This window comes from Diceros bicornis, chromosome 10, assembly GCF_020826845.1.
Source record: "Diceros bicornis minor isolate mBicDic1 chromosome 10, mDicBic1.mat.cur, whole genome shotgun sequence".
Taxonomy (NCBI): Eukaryota; Metazoa; Chordata; class Mammalia; order Perissodactyla; family Rhinocerotidae; genus Diceros; species Diceros bicornis.
The window spans coordinates 77,730,392-77,744,236 of record NC_080749.1 but is presented as its reverse complement, the minus strand read 5'-3'; the positions used below and the strand labels follow the sequence as shown (position 1 = coordinate 77,744,236).

The 13,845-nt window shown below is 46.6% G+C and overlaps 1 protein-coding gene across 5 annotated transcripts in view; it reads right to left on the bottom strand.

Moving 5' to 3' along the window:
• SPATS2L (spermatogenesis associated serine rich 2 like) overlaps window positions 1-12,043 on the bottom strand; it is a 166,999-nt gene extending 154,956 nt beyond the window's left edge. Inside the window, exon 1 of one of the 5 annotated variants that reach the window (XM_058549526.1) lies at window positions 11,922-12,043. In XM_058549526.1, the coding sequence (XP_058405509.1) occupies window positions 11,922-12,011 (90 nt within the window). In that variant the 5' untranslated portion in view covers window positions 12,012-12,043. Of the gene's footprint in view, window positions 1-11,195; window positions 11,283-11,439; window positions 11,518-11,641; window positions 11,798-11,921 lie in introns of those variants that run through there. The other 4 variants (XM_058549530.1, XM_058549531.1, XM_058549532.1 and 1 more) reach the window with 4 other exon arrangements.
• Window positions 12,044-13,845: the final 1,802 nt, after the last annotated feature.

The window sequence follows — 13,845 nt, the reverse complement described above, 5'->3', positions numbered from 1 at the left end:
CAAAGGCTACAAAAAAGAACTACCCAAACACCCACAGTTAAGGGAAGAATGGCTCCAACAAAATAAGTGTGAAATTTGTCCCCAGTGTCTAATTTGTATATGAATCTTCCTTTTCAGGGTATTTTAGTGGCTTCCTTTATTTGTAATTTATCAGCAAAGAACAGAAATAAATGTTTATTTTGATGGCCGTGCACCTGACTATTCAGAGATTCAAAAACTTCCTTTGTTTATTCTTATTTTACCCTGGCAGAGGATGTAAACATGCCTTTCTTCCATGGCTTCATGCTGTACTCATAATCCCAGATGGATATTTTCACAAATGCAAACCATTAGGCAGGACTGGCCATAAGCAAAATGTGAAGGCAACTTTCTTCTGGTCCTTTTGTGCCCCTGGATAGGTGAAATCTGGGCCCCCTACCCCAGATTTCTTATCTTCTTATCAGTCTTAGAGAAGGGTCTCTAACATGATTCACTGTTAGGAGCACAAGTCTGTTAAGTTTAAGTTAGCACTTCCATAGAATTTGCAGTAGGCCCTGGTGCTGGACACTTCATATCCTGTCTTATTTACGCATAGCAAAATCATAACAAAACAAGTAGGTATTATTAATTTCACTTCATACGTGAGAAAACTGACGTTCAGGAAGATTAAATAATTTGCTCACGTTCATATAGCCAGCCAATTACATGAGTCAAAACCAGGTCTTTCCAGCACCAAAGCATGTCCTCTTTTTCTTCTAAACCATACTGGTCTGAGGAAAGGGAACAGAGCTTTTATAACATAGGCTTTCGAATATTAGAGAGCAGGAGAGAGACACTGCTGATATTTGAAGAGCCCTTTTGAGAGGTATGGATTCTGAAATCACACCATAAAGGCAGCACCTTTCTCATCCACACTTAAGACCAGCCTTCCCACTGGAAACAAAGAAACGGAGGTATGATCACTTAGGAAAATCAGCCCTATACTTGCCTTCCCCTTCTCCTCCCAAGTCGCACATATGGTACAAACGGGACTCAGAGACCAGTGGGGCAGCCAACTAGCAAGCAACGTTTGGTGTCAGGGGTCTGGAACCAGGGAACAGCCAGTAGCCAGGCAAGATATTCAATCCACAAATACCTACTAAACTATCTGAGCTTCCTTCCCATTGCTTGGAGCTGTCAGTATTGAAGAGGCCTGGAAGGGAGCAGCAGGGACTCATCCCAGGGCTTGTAGCTCAGAGGCAAGACTACCATCCCAAGAAGGCTTGAAGATACACGATGGGACCCTTACTCAAGGCAATTTGGGATTCCTACACAAGAACTCAAAGCAGGCTCTTGGGAATGTGGGAGACAAAGTGGAACCTGGGGCACAAAGTGAAAACCCGGTTACCCAAGAATGAGGCTGAGTTACGGCTTCCTGGGTAAACTGCCCGGGGAAGGGAAACGCATGGTCAGTCTGACGGAGGGTCACTGAGGCACAGATGCAAGGGAGCCAATCCTCCTGCAAAGGGCCGACACTGGTCCCACATCCTGCAAATGGGGGAGAAATAACCGCACCAGGGTGGTCACCACTCCTCTCAGGCCATATTCTATAGATGTATGACTTTCAAATTTTTAGCACAAGAAACTTTCCCCTCAACAGAATCTTATACAAATGACTAATATGTAAAGCAGATAAAAACAATCGCTCAGGGGGACTATTCTCAGACCCGAAGGGCTCAGCAGAACACAGCATGCAAACCGCTAGGAAAGACCACAGAGTCACGCTGCCCATCAGACTGCACCGGAAGCCCGTCCTGAGGACCTCTTCTCTCAAGCCATGGTTTCCTCCCCTCCTCCAGGTTGCTCCCTCCTGCTCCCACGATAAGCTCTGGTTTCCTTTCACCAGTTGGCCTTTCTTCTGTGAAGACAGAAGGCTCTCCATATCTCCTAGGACACAACACACCGTCTTCTGGGTCTTTCTGAGACCCTATATGCCCTTCCCTCAAAGCCTTGTGGGTCACCTGATCCAAGGTTGCTACCCTCAGCGTCTTAAGGCATAATTAACTCCTGTAGAGCACTTACCAATTGTTTGACAGGCCATTGGTTTGATGCACAATGACTAGGAAGTGCATGTTCTTGAGGCTCAAGACCCATTGATTCATTAACTCTCTCAGGATCCTAGAGCCAGACAGTGGGGGAGCTGCAGCGAGGCCACTGGGAAGGATCAGTGGTAGGAGGGGGTCTCAGAGACCCAGACGTGGCTCTCAGTGTTCCACCTACCTCACACGTAGCAAGCCTCCAGGAATGTGACTCCACTTTTCCTTCCCTTGTCCCTCCTGTCTATCTCAAATCCTCCCTCGACCACACGAGCGAGTATCCCCGCTTCCCACTCCTGGCAGTGATGGGGTGGGCCTGGGGAGACAGATGTACTTTCATTGCGACTTCAGCTCTGTGCACTGTTCGTGTGACTCCTGGCTGCAGTTTTCACAATCTGTTTCTCTGATTCTGAATCTTATCTAAAGCACTTTATACCTCTGGATTTAAGAAACTGAGCAATTGCTGCTTCTCTCTCCCTGTAGGGCTGACTTTATCATTCAAAAAGCCATGGGCTCCTATAGGATCATCTCCTGGGAACGAGATGTTCTCTAACAATGCTATCCAGTAGAACTATAACGCGAGCCACACAGGTATTTAAAAATTTCTAGGAGCCACGTTAAAAAAAAAGTAAAAAGAAACATGTGAAATTAATTTTAATAATATATTTTATTTAACCCACTATTGCCAAAATATTACTGTTTCAACATGTACTTGATATTAAAATTTGTTAATGAGATATTTTACATTCTTTTTTCATATAAAGTCTCTGACTCTGCATGTATTTTACACTTCCAGCACATCTCAGTTTGGACTAGCCATATTTCAAGTGTTTAGTAGCCATTTGCAACTAGAGGCTATGGTACTAGACAGCACAGTTCCATAATCTCTTCTCTGTTCCCAGCCTTCCTCTCATTTTGTTTCTATAACCATTCATTTCCTTTAGTAGGGATGCTATGGGTAGAGGGAGACAGCGGAGCCCAGGACCTTCTCCCAGAGAAGACTTGGATCACACTCGAAGGAAGAGCCCAGATCACAAAGGAGCTTTTGTGCCATGCTAGGGAGCTTAGATTTTATCCTGGAGGAGCAGTGGCTCTGCTGAGAGATTTTAAGCAGCAATCGTGATCAAATTTGCCTTTTAGAAAGGCAGCAGTGTGGGGAACGGATTGGAGGCAGGCCAGGCAGAAGGCAGAGAGACCAGTCACGAGGCTACTGCAGTAATCCTCAAGAGAAGGCTGAGGGCCTGAAGCAGGGCAGCAATGGAGAGGGCAGACTCAAGAGAGTGTGAGAAGACAGTTTCTACAGGGCCTGGTGATCAGAGAAATGCAGGGGCTGAGGAAGAGAGAGGAATCTAGAACAACTCCCAGAGTTTAAACTTGGTGAGTAGGATTCATTAATTGAGACAGAGAACATGGAAGGAATATGCTGGATGTGGAAGTGGAGTTTTGAGCTCGCTGAGTTTAAGATACCTGGAACATATGTCAGGCAAGGGCTCAAGGAGTTGCAGATTTAGGAATCAATGACATACAGGTGGTAGCAGAAGAAAACAGGTGATCTGCCCCACGGCAAATGAGAAGAGTGAGAAGTGGGTTCAAGTTCACGGTGAACTCTGGAAGATGCTGAGGTCTGGGAGGAGGAGAGGAACGTGCAGAGAAGTATAACACAGAGCAGGCGGGGCAGGAAAACAATCAGGAGCAGGGAAGGGCTCAGGAAACAGGGGGCCAAGCTTCATGGAGCGGAGAGTGATCATCAGTCACACCAAGTGCCCCACACAGTCAAGAATCAGAAGAGAATCCCGGACAATGGATCTGGTGGTCTGAAGGACAGAGGTGGCCATTAAAAGAGGACAGGACTGTAGAGGGTTGGAGAGGAGGGTAGGTGGGAGGTTCAGGTACCGTATGAGGACCTGTCCTTCAAGGAGCTGCCTTCTAAGACCAGGAATGAGATGGACATAACCAGACGGAGAGGGGGGAGGCCACGGGGATCTTGTTTGTCTTGTGTCTCATATTCCGTTTTTATAAGAGATAACACACATGCTTATGCACTTAAAGAAAAGGCAGGTTGAGACCCTGAAGAAAAGAGAGATAATGGAGCAGGGTCGCTAAGGAAGCAAGAGGGGGTGGCCTCCAGAAATATCAGCCTCAGATGAAAGAGAGTGAAGGGAAGCAAAGGAGTGGGAGGAAGATCCCACCATTTATAAGGAAGACACAACACCACCATCACAAAACTATTTTTCCTTATTTAGAAATACAAACAAAATATAATTATACATGAAGGCTTTTTTTCTTTATAGTACTACGTATCATATATAAAATCGGATAAATGTTGAACACAGGAAGTCACCCATTTTCTGGAGCTCTAGATCTGCAGTGTCGCTATATCACCAAGCCGTTCACACTCCTCTGGACTTCACCTAACCTCACCTCAGGGGAAGTGATCACCCAGGAGAGCTGCAGGGTTGTTTATAGCTAATGGCCTCTCTGACTGGTCGGTATCGGGGCTGAACTGATAGGTGAATATTTTCAGTATCACCAGGCATTACCTCACAGGGCGGTGTAAGAAAAAAGTCGGGGCTTAGGGCGTCAGACACCAAACAGATTCATCTACCACTTATCAACTCTGCAGACTCCATCAAGTTATGTAACTTCCCTGAGCTTCACTATCCCCACCCCCTTTTTCTTTGGTGAAGAAGATTGGCCCTGAGCTAACATCTGTTGCCAATCCTCCTCTTTTTGCTTGAGGAAGATTGTCCCTGAGCTAACAGCTGTGCCCACCTTCCTCTATTTGATATGTGGGACACCACCACAGCACGGCTTGATGAGTGGTGTGTGGGTCCGCGCCTGGGATCCGAACCGTAAACCCCCGGCAGCTGAATCGCAGCCCACAAACTTAACCATTACGCCACCGGGCCGACCCCACTATTCCCTTCTTAAAAGGGTACATGATCCCTACCTTGCAAGATCACTTCGAGGTTTAAATGAGATGATAAATAAGTGATAACTATCATGATAATGAGGATAATAGTATTCATTTTGTACTGAACTTCTAGGAATTGAGCCCTGCTGATAATGAATTAGTGCTTTCCAACAATTAGCATCTTGATCCCTAAGGGGAATAAAGAATCCATCCTAGCATCAGGAAGAGCCCTTAAAAATCCCAGTGGGCATCAGATGTTTGTATCCTTTCTTCACAACAGTGCATATCCAGTCTCTGCCCCCAAACTGCCTGCATTTGACACCTGCTCTACAACTCACTGGCTACTCAACCTTTCTAGGTTTCAGCACTGCTCTTCAGTAAAATGAGGGCAATAAGAGCATGTATGTCACAGCACCGTTTTGAGGAAGAAAGGAGATAATGCAGATATTTAAATGAGACATTGCCTGGTATAGCCTACGCCTGAATACGTTTAGTCATGGGGGGCTCACCATCTCATGAAATAGTACAATCCATAATAGGACCACCTTCCTTATACTGACCCCCAATCAGTCTTTCTGAAACTCACACCCATCAGTCCTAGTTTTATAGGCCATGGGGGCAGTTCTACAGAATGATAACTAGGGTTCTACAGTGTGTTGTTTATTGAGCTCTGCTGGGTGCAGCATCCCACAGATGGCTGGCTACCTGACCTCTCCCTATTAACATTACTAAGAAAGTTTCAACCTTCAGTGGTGTTTCCATAATGCGGGAGGCCTTTTTGAGCATTCTAAGCAAGCTGGATGCTACCCAGGAATGCAATGGTTTTACTACTTACAAGATTTATTTTGTGCCTTATGTCATGGTCATTTCTGCACTTCGCACCAAAAGTAAGTATTGCAGGAATGTGTGTATCTTGTAAGTTTCACTATGGAACACTGCAGAGCACCAATGCCCAGGAGAGCCCTAGCCGGGGTTCAGCCGAGGAGCAGGGGTAGTGTAACAGGGTACTGATGAGAGTCAGAAACCCTGGAAAGCCTGCCCTGCACTCCCCCGGACCCCGCCACCCTTCCCCCACCTCTGCATTCCCAATAACAGCCAGTGAAATCTTACCCAAATCCTCTCAATAATCAGCTCAAACAACTGTCCCTTTAGGAAGACCCCACTACCCTCCAGCAGAAGGACATTTTCCCTTCCGAGCTCTCTTAGACCTTTGTTCCTGGGATACATGTGTTATTTCTCCAGCTAGGCTATAAATTCCTTCCCGGCAAAAACACCGCCTGTGCAAAGCAAGTCTTATTCAAAGTTTAATGAACTGAATTCTGTCCCAAATACAATCTGATGGGCGTGGCAACTCTTCCCTACCTCACCTTTCACTCCCAGATGACTTTTTTTTACTTACAAAGAAGCTTTTTGTGTGTGTGTGTGAGGAAGATTAGCCCTGAGCTAACATCTGTTGCCAGTCCTCCTCTTTTTGCTGAGGAAGATTGGTGCTGGGCTAACATCCCACCTTCCTCTACTTTATATGTGGGACGCCTGCCACAGCACGGCTTGATAGTGGTGCACAGGTCAGCGTCCAGTTGGGCCAGCCCCTACAAAGAAGCTTTTACATGAAAATGTTGGGCAGCCTTACAATACAGTCTGGGATTTTAGGGCCAATTAGCTGAACTTTCACATAACTGAGAACTCTACCCTAATTGTTTCATGTATAAAATACTGACATAAAGCCTGAATGCTTCTATTTTTGCTCACTACTGGGATCCATCACTCCACCCGAGAATAACGACAGCCTCCTTAATTCCAACTCACAACTGTCAGCCTCCAGCATCATTTCAGCTCCGGAAAGTGTGAGGCCTCAGAATCCTCACAGCTGATGAATGGAGAGGCCGATTAGAGAACCACTGAAGAAAAACGGGAAAAAAACTCCTTGATAGATGCCTCCTTCCAACACCTGTCCCTTTTATCCAATGTCAACATTAATTTCTATGTTAACAAATATTTACAGAGGTCAGGACTAGATGTCAGGCTGCAAGCTAGGCTCTGGGGACACAAGGGTGAGCGGTACACAGGCAGTATCAAAGCCCATCATTTAAAAAAATTCACCCTCTGGTTTATCGACTCTACAGGTATACTTATCAAGTGCCTGCTCTGCCCAAGGGCCTGTTGATGGTTCAAAGATAGAACACAAGGTACACCACTGCCCTGGAGGACTCGTAATCCAGCTGGGAAAGCAAGGATTAAGCATAGGCTGGTGTCAGAGAGTGTTTGATGGTCTGAAGGAAGGATGCAGACAAAAGGGCAGAGGAGGAAGAAACCAGTGAGAGAAACAAGATCAGAACAGGCGACTTGAACTTGGAGATGGTGGTTAGGGCAGACGGCAAGGAAAAGCCCTTCTAAAAGGCAGAGCATGAACAAAAGAGTACAAAGTCATCTTGGAAGGGCAGTGAGATCCAATCAGTAGGAACAGAAGGTTCATATTGGAAAGAAACAGAAAACAAAGCTGGTAAGTTAAATTTGGGCAAGACTGTGAGGTACATTAAAACCAGGCTGAGAGGTTAGCCTTTATGCCAAAGGCAACTGGGCAGGAGGCATGCAAAGTATGTGAACTAGTGGATAGAGTGATACCTTTAGGATCAGATCAACCTGAGTTCAACACAGCCTTCCCATGAGATAACCCTCGGAGAAGAGTCTTAGGAAGGTGGAGGTGGCAGAAGTGCGCAGAATGGGGCATACTGAATGACAGAGAGACCAGGATGTCGACAACTATAATCACCCTAGAGCAGTGACGGCTGAGGGCCTGGGCCATTGAGGGGAGAGTGGGAAATGAAGAGAACATGTGGGGCCAGCTCGGAGAAACTGTTACAAAGGAAGAGTTAACAGGACTTGATGCTTATTTTTACTGGGGGATCAAGAGAGAAGAGTCAGATGGTCCCTAAGTCTCAAGCCTGGGTGATGAAGAGAACACCAACAGTATCAAGAAAAGGAAAGTCTTCACTATGAAAGGAACAGGTTTAGCAGAGACTATGAAAAGTCCGTTAGGCATACAGCCTTTAGCATGTCAGCAGGACATCCACCATGAAAAGCCCATGAAATAGGCGCATAAATGGAAATGGAGATGGTGTCAGTCCCAGAGATAAAGCTTTGTACGATAAAGGATAGATAACACCATCACATTTAAGAATCTTTTACTAGAAAATAAAAATACTAGCTATTAAACAACAATAATGGAAATGATATACATAGTAGAGAGAAATATAACTTCACAGATTATTTTTCTTAGCTATGGTACTTAGGGCCTCCTACCCATTATCACAACAGTGAAGGAATAAACTTCTATAGAAATTCAACATATGGCCTATTTACATAGCAAACATCACAATTCCAAATGAGCCATTTTGATGTGTCAAGGAAATAACACCTTCACAGCAGACTACTTCAAAAGAGGGAAGGAAAAGAAAGGTTGTTTTTCTTCTATAATTATGTATACTGGGTTTTTAACTGCTTGTATCATGAAAATCATGTTTTAATTGTGTGATTACACTCGAAGACACAACAGTGGTGGCATGAATTGATTAGCTGAATTATGCACAATCATTCAGAGATCAATAAACAGACTCCATCACTTACAACGGTCCATTTTATGTATCTGCCCTCATGTCCTGTGTCATGCTTGTAAAAGCCACTGTTCTGTGTACAAAAATTATAAAAGCCACATGATTCAACTATCACAGTCAAATAACAGTAAAGGGTCTACAGAGAAAGGACTAGGGGGCGGTGAGTAAGCAGTATCTGTCTAACGCATACGAAACCCACTCCACTCGCATCATATGGAGAGACAGGTGGGAGAAACTTAGATCTTGCCATGAGCAACCTCCACTTCTTCCATTGCATCAAACTGCAACCCAAAGTCCTTGTCCTGGCTCACCTCATAAGATGCTGACGAAAACTGTGTAAAGGTAAGAGAATGAAGACCACCTAGGCGCCTTCAACACATAAGCCATAAATGAATATTCATGGTTAATGACAGCACAATTCCACGATTAGAGACTGAGAAACTGATAAAACTTAGAACCCAAAATGAGATATTTCTAAAGCTTAACTTCTGACGGAAAGTATTTCTATTTGCATGGCAAAATGGATCTACGAGATACTTCCAACTGGCAGCACTTCAAAGACTGCAACGGTGTGGCCTAAGCATTTTCTTCCCTGATCTCACAGAGGTGGTGGGGCAGCTTCAGAAGCCCACTGATACCTAACCCCACAATGGCCACCGGAAAATCATTGCAGCACAGAACAGATCAACTGATGACTTTCACTAGGGGCTCCCCAAAACAAAATGAATACAAAAGGAGTCTTGATCATTTTGCCTAAGTAAGTACATTAAACTAAGTTGATGCCTAGAAAATCATCTAATATTTTCAGAGGCAGGAATTAAAGAGAGAAAATTGCCAATTAATATACTCCTTTCCCAGATGTTGAGTTTTTACTATCCTCTTAAATAGTCTCTGCATTCAAGTGATTGTATTTTTATGCAAATTATTCTTTGGGGCTAGTCTAGTTTGTGTGTCTGTGTGTGTGTGTTTAAAGCCACAAAGAAACAGAAACTGACATATTTTTTGTTCTGCTCCTCCATAAAATAGATTTTAACAAAGCATGAGTTTAATCCAAAACTCTAATTAGAGACTGCAGCAGTATTTGCCTCGTCCAAAAAGAAAATCATTCCCAAAGTTGATTTTTCCCCAGAGTTCCAACAAATATCATCATACGGGTATTTTTAAATGCTACATTTACTTGATAAAATTGTCCCCATTCGCACAACACACTGCTTTCTGGTTAAGTGACACAATTTTATAAGGCCAATGACACACTTTATCCAGAAGGCAACTTTAGTCTTTATTTTCAGTGTATCTTTCAAAATAATTGGATTCGTTACTTGAATATTCTGTCTCTTTTTTTTCTTTTAGAATGAAGCAATTTCTGACTTCCTGTCCCTTCTTTTCCCTGCCATATTGCACATCTGCTTAATCTCTAGAAAACAAAATCAATCAGAATGGCAACCAATCGCTCCTCTAAGACAAACTAAAACGATGTCATAAAGGTCACACGACCTTACTCTTTCAAATACCGGCATAAAGCTTCTTCCTCTGCATAGGTTCTAAAATTTCAGTTGTTTTTTTCTTACTTGTGAGAGAACTGATAAAAGTTTCTAATACAACATTAAAATTTTTTTTTAAATAAGCAAGTGAAAAATATTACACATAACATTTTATGTAAAGAAAGAGGCTGTGTTTGAAGTTCAAGGTTTTTCACTAGCTCTCCAGCTACGGATCCTGTAAAACGCTCAAAGGATAAGGCTGTACGGAAAGAATCTTTTCAGCGTCAGGTCTCTGAAACCTTGACACCCGCTAAACCCACGGCCGCTGGGAACTGGAGGCTCTGAAGTTCACACACACGCACAGCACCCCCCAAGAACTGGGAACCTCCACCTCCGAGGATGGGAGGCTCCGGTCGCATCCCGGTCCAGGGGCGGTCTCAGCCCCCCACCACCTCGTCTGCAGCGGTTCTGAACACCCCACAGGGCGAGCGAGCAGGGGGAGCGAGCGCGGGCCGAGCTCGGAGACGCGGCAAGTGGAGCGGGCCGGGAGCGGGAGCCGCCCCCGCGCCGCCGCCACTCCCGCCGTCCCGCGCTCCAGCCCGCGGCCGAGCCCGCGCCCGCGCCGCCCCTGCGGACTCCGGGTCCCCGCGGCGTCTGCTCCCGTCCCCCGGCGCAATCGCGCCCAGTTCGCGGGCCGGGGGCCGCCGCCTCCGCTCCCGCCGGCCGCCACCGAGGGCAGCATGGTCCGGCGGAGGCGGCGGCCCCGCGGCTGGAGCGGCGGGCGGAGTGGGACCCTCCGCCCCGCGAGTGGCAGGGGGCGCTCGCGCGGGGACGGCCGGCAGCACGGCGGCCGATTCAGATCCGGGGCGGGCGGCTCCCCGGCGGAGCGCGGCGGCCACTCGCTGGCCCGGGGCGCCCCACTGTGCGCCCGCCCGGCGCCGCCTCCCCCCGCCGCCCGCTGGCCGGAGAAAGGAAGGACGGCGACCTCCGCGTCCGGGCCGCGCCGCCAGCCCGCGCCGGCGTCGAGCGGGGCCACACCCAGCGGCCGGGGGCGGCGGGGCCGGGCGGCCGGGCTGCGGGCCGCGGGGCCCCGCCGAGCCGCCGTCCCGGCGGGCGGGAGGGCTCCCGGGCTTACCTCTGTGCCGAGCGCGGCCGCGCGGGGAGGTGGCGGTGGCGGCCCGTGCGGCGCGGAGGGCGGGCCGAGCGGAGCCGCTGCCTGGGCCCGCGCTGCCGGCGCTCGCGGAGGGCGCAGCCGGCTCGGCCCGGGCTGGATTCCTTCGCTGACACAACTCCGGCGGCCGCTCCTCGCAGGGACACTCCCGCCCCCCGCCGCCCCCCCCCCCGCGGCCGGCCGGCCAGCCCGCCCCCGTGTCACTCACCAGGCGCACACCCGGGCCGGCGCCCGCGCTCCCGCTCGCACACTCGGCGCTGCTCACGCCTCTCGGGTTTTGTATCTGCTCACACGCACGTTCTGACACAGATCCCTTCCCTCCACACGCCCTCCCGAGCTCCTTTCCCACCCCACTTTCTAGAAGAATCCCCGTACAGCTTCCGCACTTCGCTTGCTTGCCCCACACCAACCTCCTCGCCTGGCCCCAAATGTCCACCTCGCTGAAACCGCCCCTGTTCTTGGAAGACTGTCACACCCCGCACGTGTTGCAGGGGAGCCGGCCTCCCACGCCCGGGAGAAGGAACTTCGCTCCCCCAGCACTGTCTACGAATGCAGGATGCTGCTGCTTTTAGAAGGCGGTAATGCTTTCTGGCGCCGAGCCAAGCTCAGAATGTAAACAAAGACAGCCGCTTCCGAGAGGACCTGGAGAACCCGGCGCGGGAAAACAACCGGGGCGGAGTTGGATCCGACCTTAGAAACGCGGCTCGCCCGGGCTGTCCTCCCCTCCCGTTTCGCTGCCTGTTCACACGGGGCTCCTGGAGGATGGGTTGCTCTAAACATGGGACAGCCAAGTTCCAGAGAGACACCGTGGGCATCAGCCCGTAGATTTCTGCCTGGGAGCACAGTAGTCGGGAGAACAAGGGCAGTTTCTCAATCATTATTCATGACGGAAGCACTTTAGATAACACACCTCTTCCAGAGGCGGTAGAGTGAAATGCAGGCAGCTCTCCAATTCAGTTTATTTTTTTTAAAACGGTGACTGAGCCTCCCTTTTCCTCAATGCCAATGACTGTTTCTCAGCGGCTCCTTGGATGTCAAAGCGCCTTACGAATATGCAGACCAGAGTTAGCTATGCCTCTCACGCTCGGAACCGCAAGGGGCCCGAGTGTACAGCAGAATGGTATATCATCCGACCTTCAGGAATTCATAATTTTAAATAAAATACAAACACCTTTCTGGTAAAGTTCAAATCTGCTAGCATAATGTGGCCCTGTTGACGAAGCACAGCCCTAATAAGGACGAGGAGCTGAAAGTAAAGGAACTCCTTTTCTTATGGGACTTGGGATGGTGGCTCTTGTTACACTGAGTGGGTGTATGAATCATATAAGTTATTTAACGCACATTTCTAAGTGCTTTATGAGTATTAACTCATTTAATCTTTCAAACAATCCTATCAAATAGGTACTATTTTTGACCTCTTTTACAGATAAAGAAACTGAGGCAGGAGAGGATAAACGACAGAGGGACACAATCTGGCCCCACTTATGTTGCCCATAGGAAAACTTGCTTCTAGAAGCCATATAGGGGTAAATATCAAGTATAAACATCAGATCACTTATTGAATTTAGACGAAAAAAATAACAACAATTTGACTTGGAGTTTTATGCACTTTTTAGGTCCTCTGGCCATATCATTCACTGAAGTTTTTGGGGGTTTCTCCTCGTAATTAGAATTTAAAAAGAAATAATAAATTATTGTTTTCTTAGTAAGGGCTTTGGAAATAACATTGAACTCAGTCTTCATTCCTTTCTTCTACCACTTCATAATCTTCCCAGGACTCCAAATCCGGCTTGTTTAGTAAAGTCTGAAAGAAAAATGCTTTCAAGAACTGACTATGACCAGAGGGAAGAAAGAGTTTTCAGAAGCCTATACATGGCATTTTACATTTGAGGGCTATTTCCTGGTAAGTAGGTAGTAGCATAAGTATAACTGGTATGTGTTCTGAGAGCAAAAATGTTAAAGCATTGAACTGACGAGAAAAAAGAAACAAATGGAGAATAGGAGTGTAGTGGTAGCCACTATACCACAAACTAGACTAAAACTAGTTCTCCGCTGGGACTAGAGGCCTAGTCCATGAAGAGACAATTATAAAGTAACTAAAGAAAATAATTATAGCTTTCAAGAGTTAGCTAAGGGACCTCGCAAAAGAAATCATACTTTAAAAAGTTTTATAGGTAGTTTCAGAGTAAACTTAAACCTTTTGCTGTTCAAATTAATTTACTCTGGAAAAAATGAAAACTTGTGTTTCTGGGAGAGAGAGTTTAAAATGCTTATTGAAAAGTATGTAAAAACTTCTTGCACATCAAATAACTAAAAAAGCAGCATTTTGATGAGTTAAGCATAAATGATTTTTAAAACATATGAATTACATTCCTATAATTACATACATCTTTGGATATAAAAATCCAAAGAAATAGAATATAAAAAAATATGTAATGGAGTTAGCAACAGACATTGAGAATTTATTTGAAAAATTACATTGTTTGAAATTTTGATCAGGAGGTTATCTGTCTACAGCTAGTATGACTCTATTGTTCAAAATGATTCTCTATGATTATAATCCGTGAATCTTATTTTACAATTTTCTAAGCTAAGTAGAAAAGTGAAGATCTTT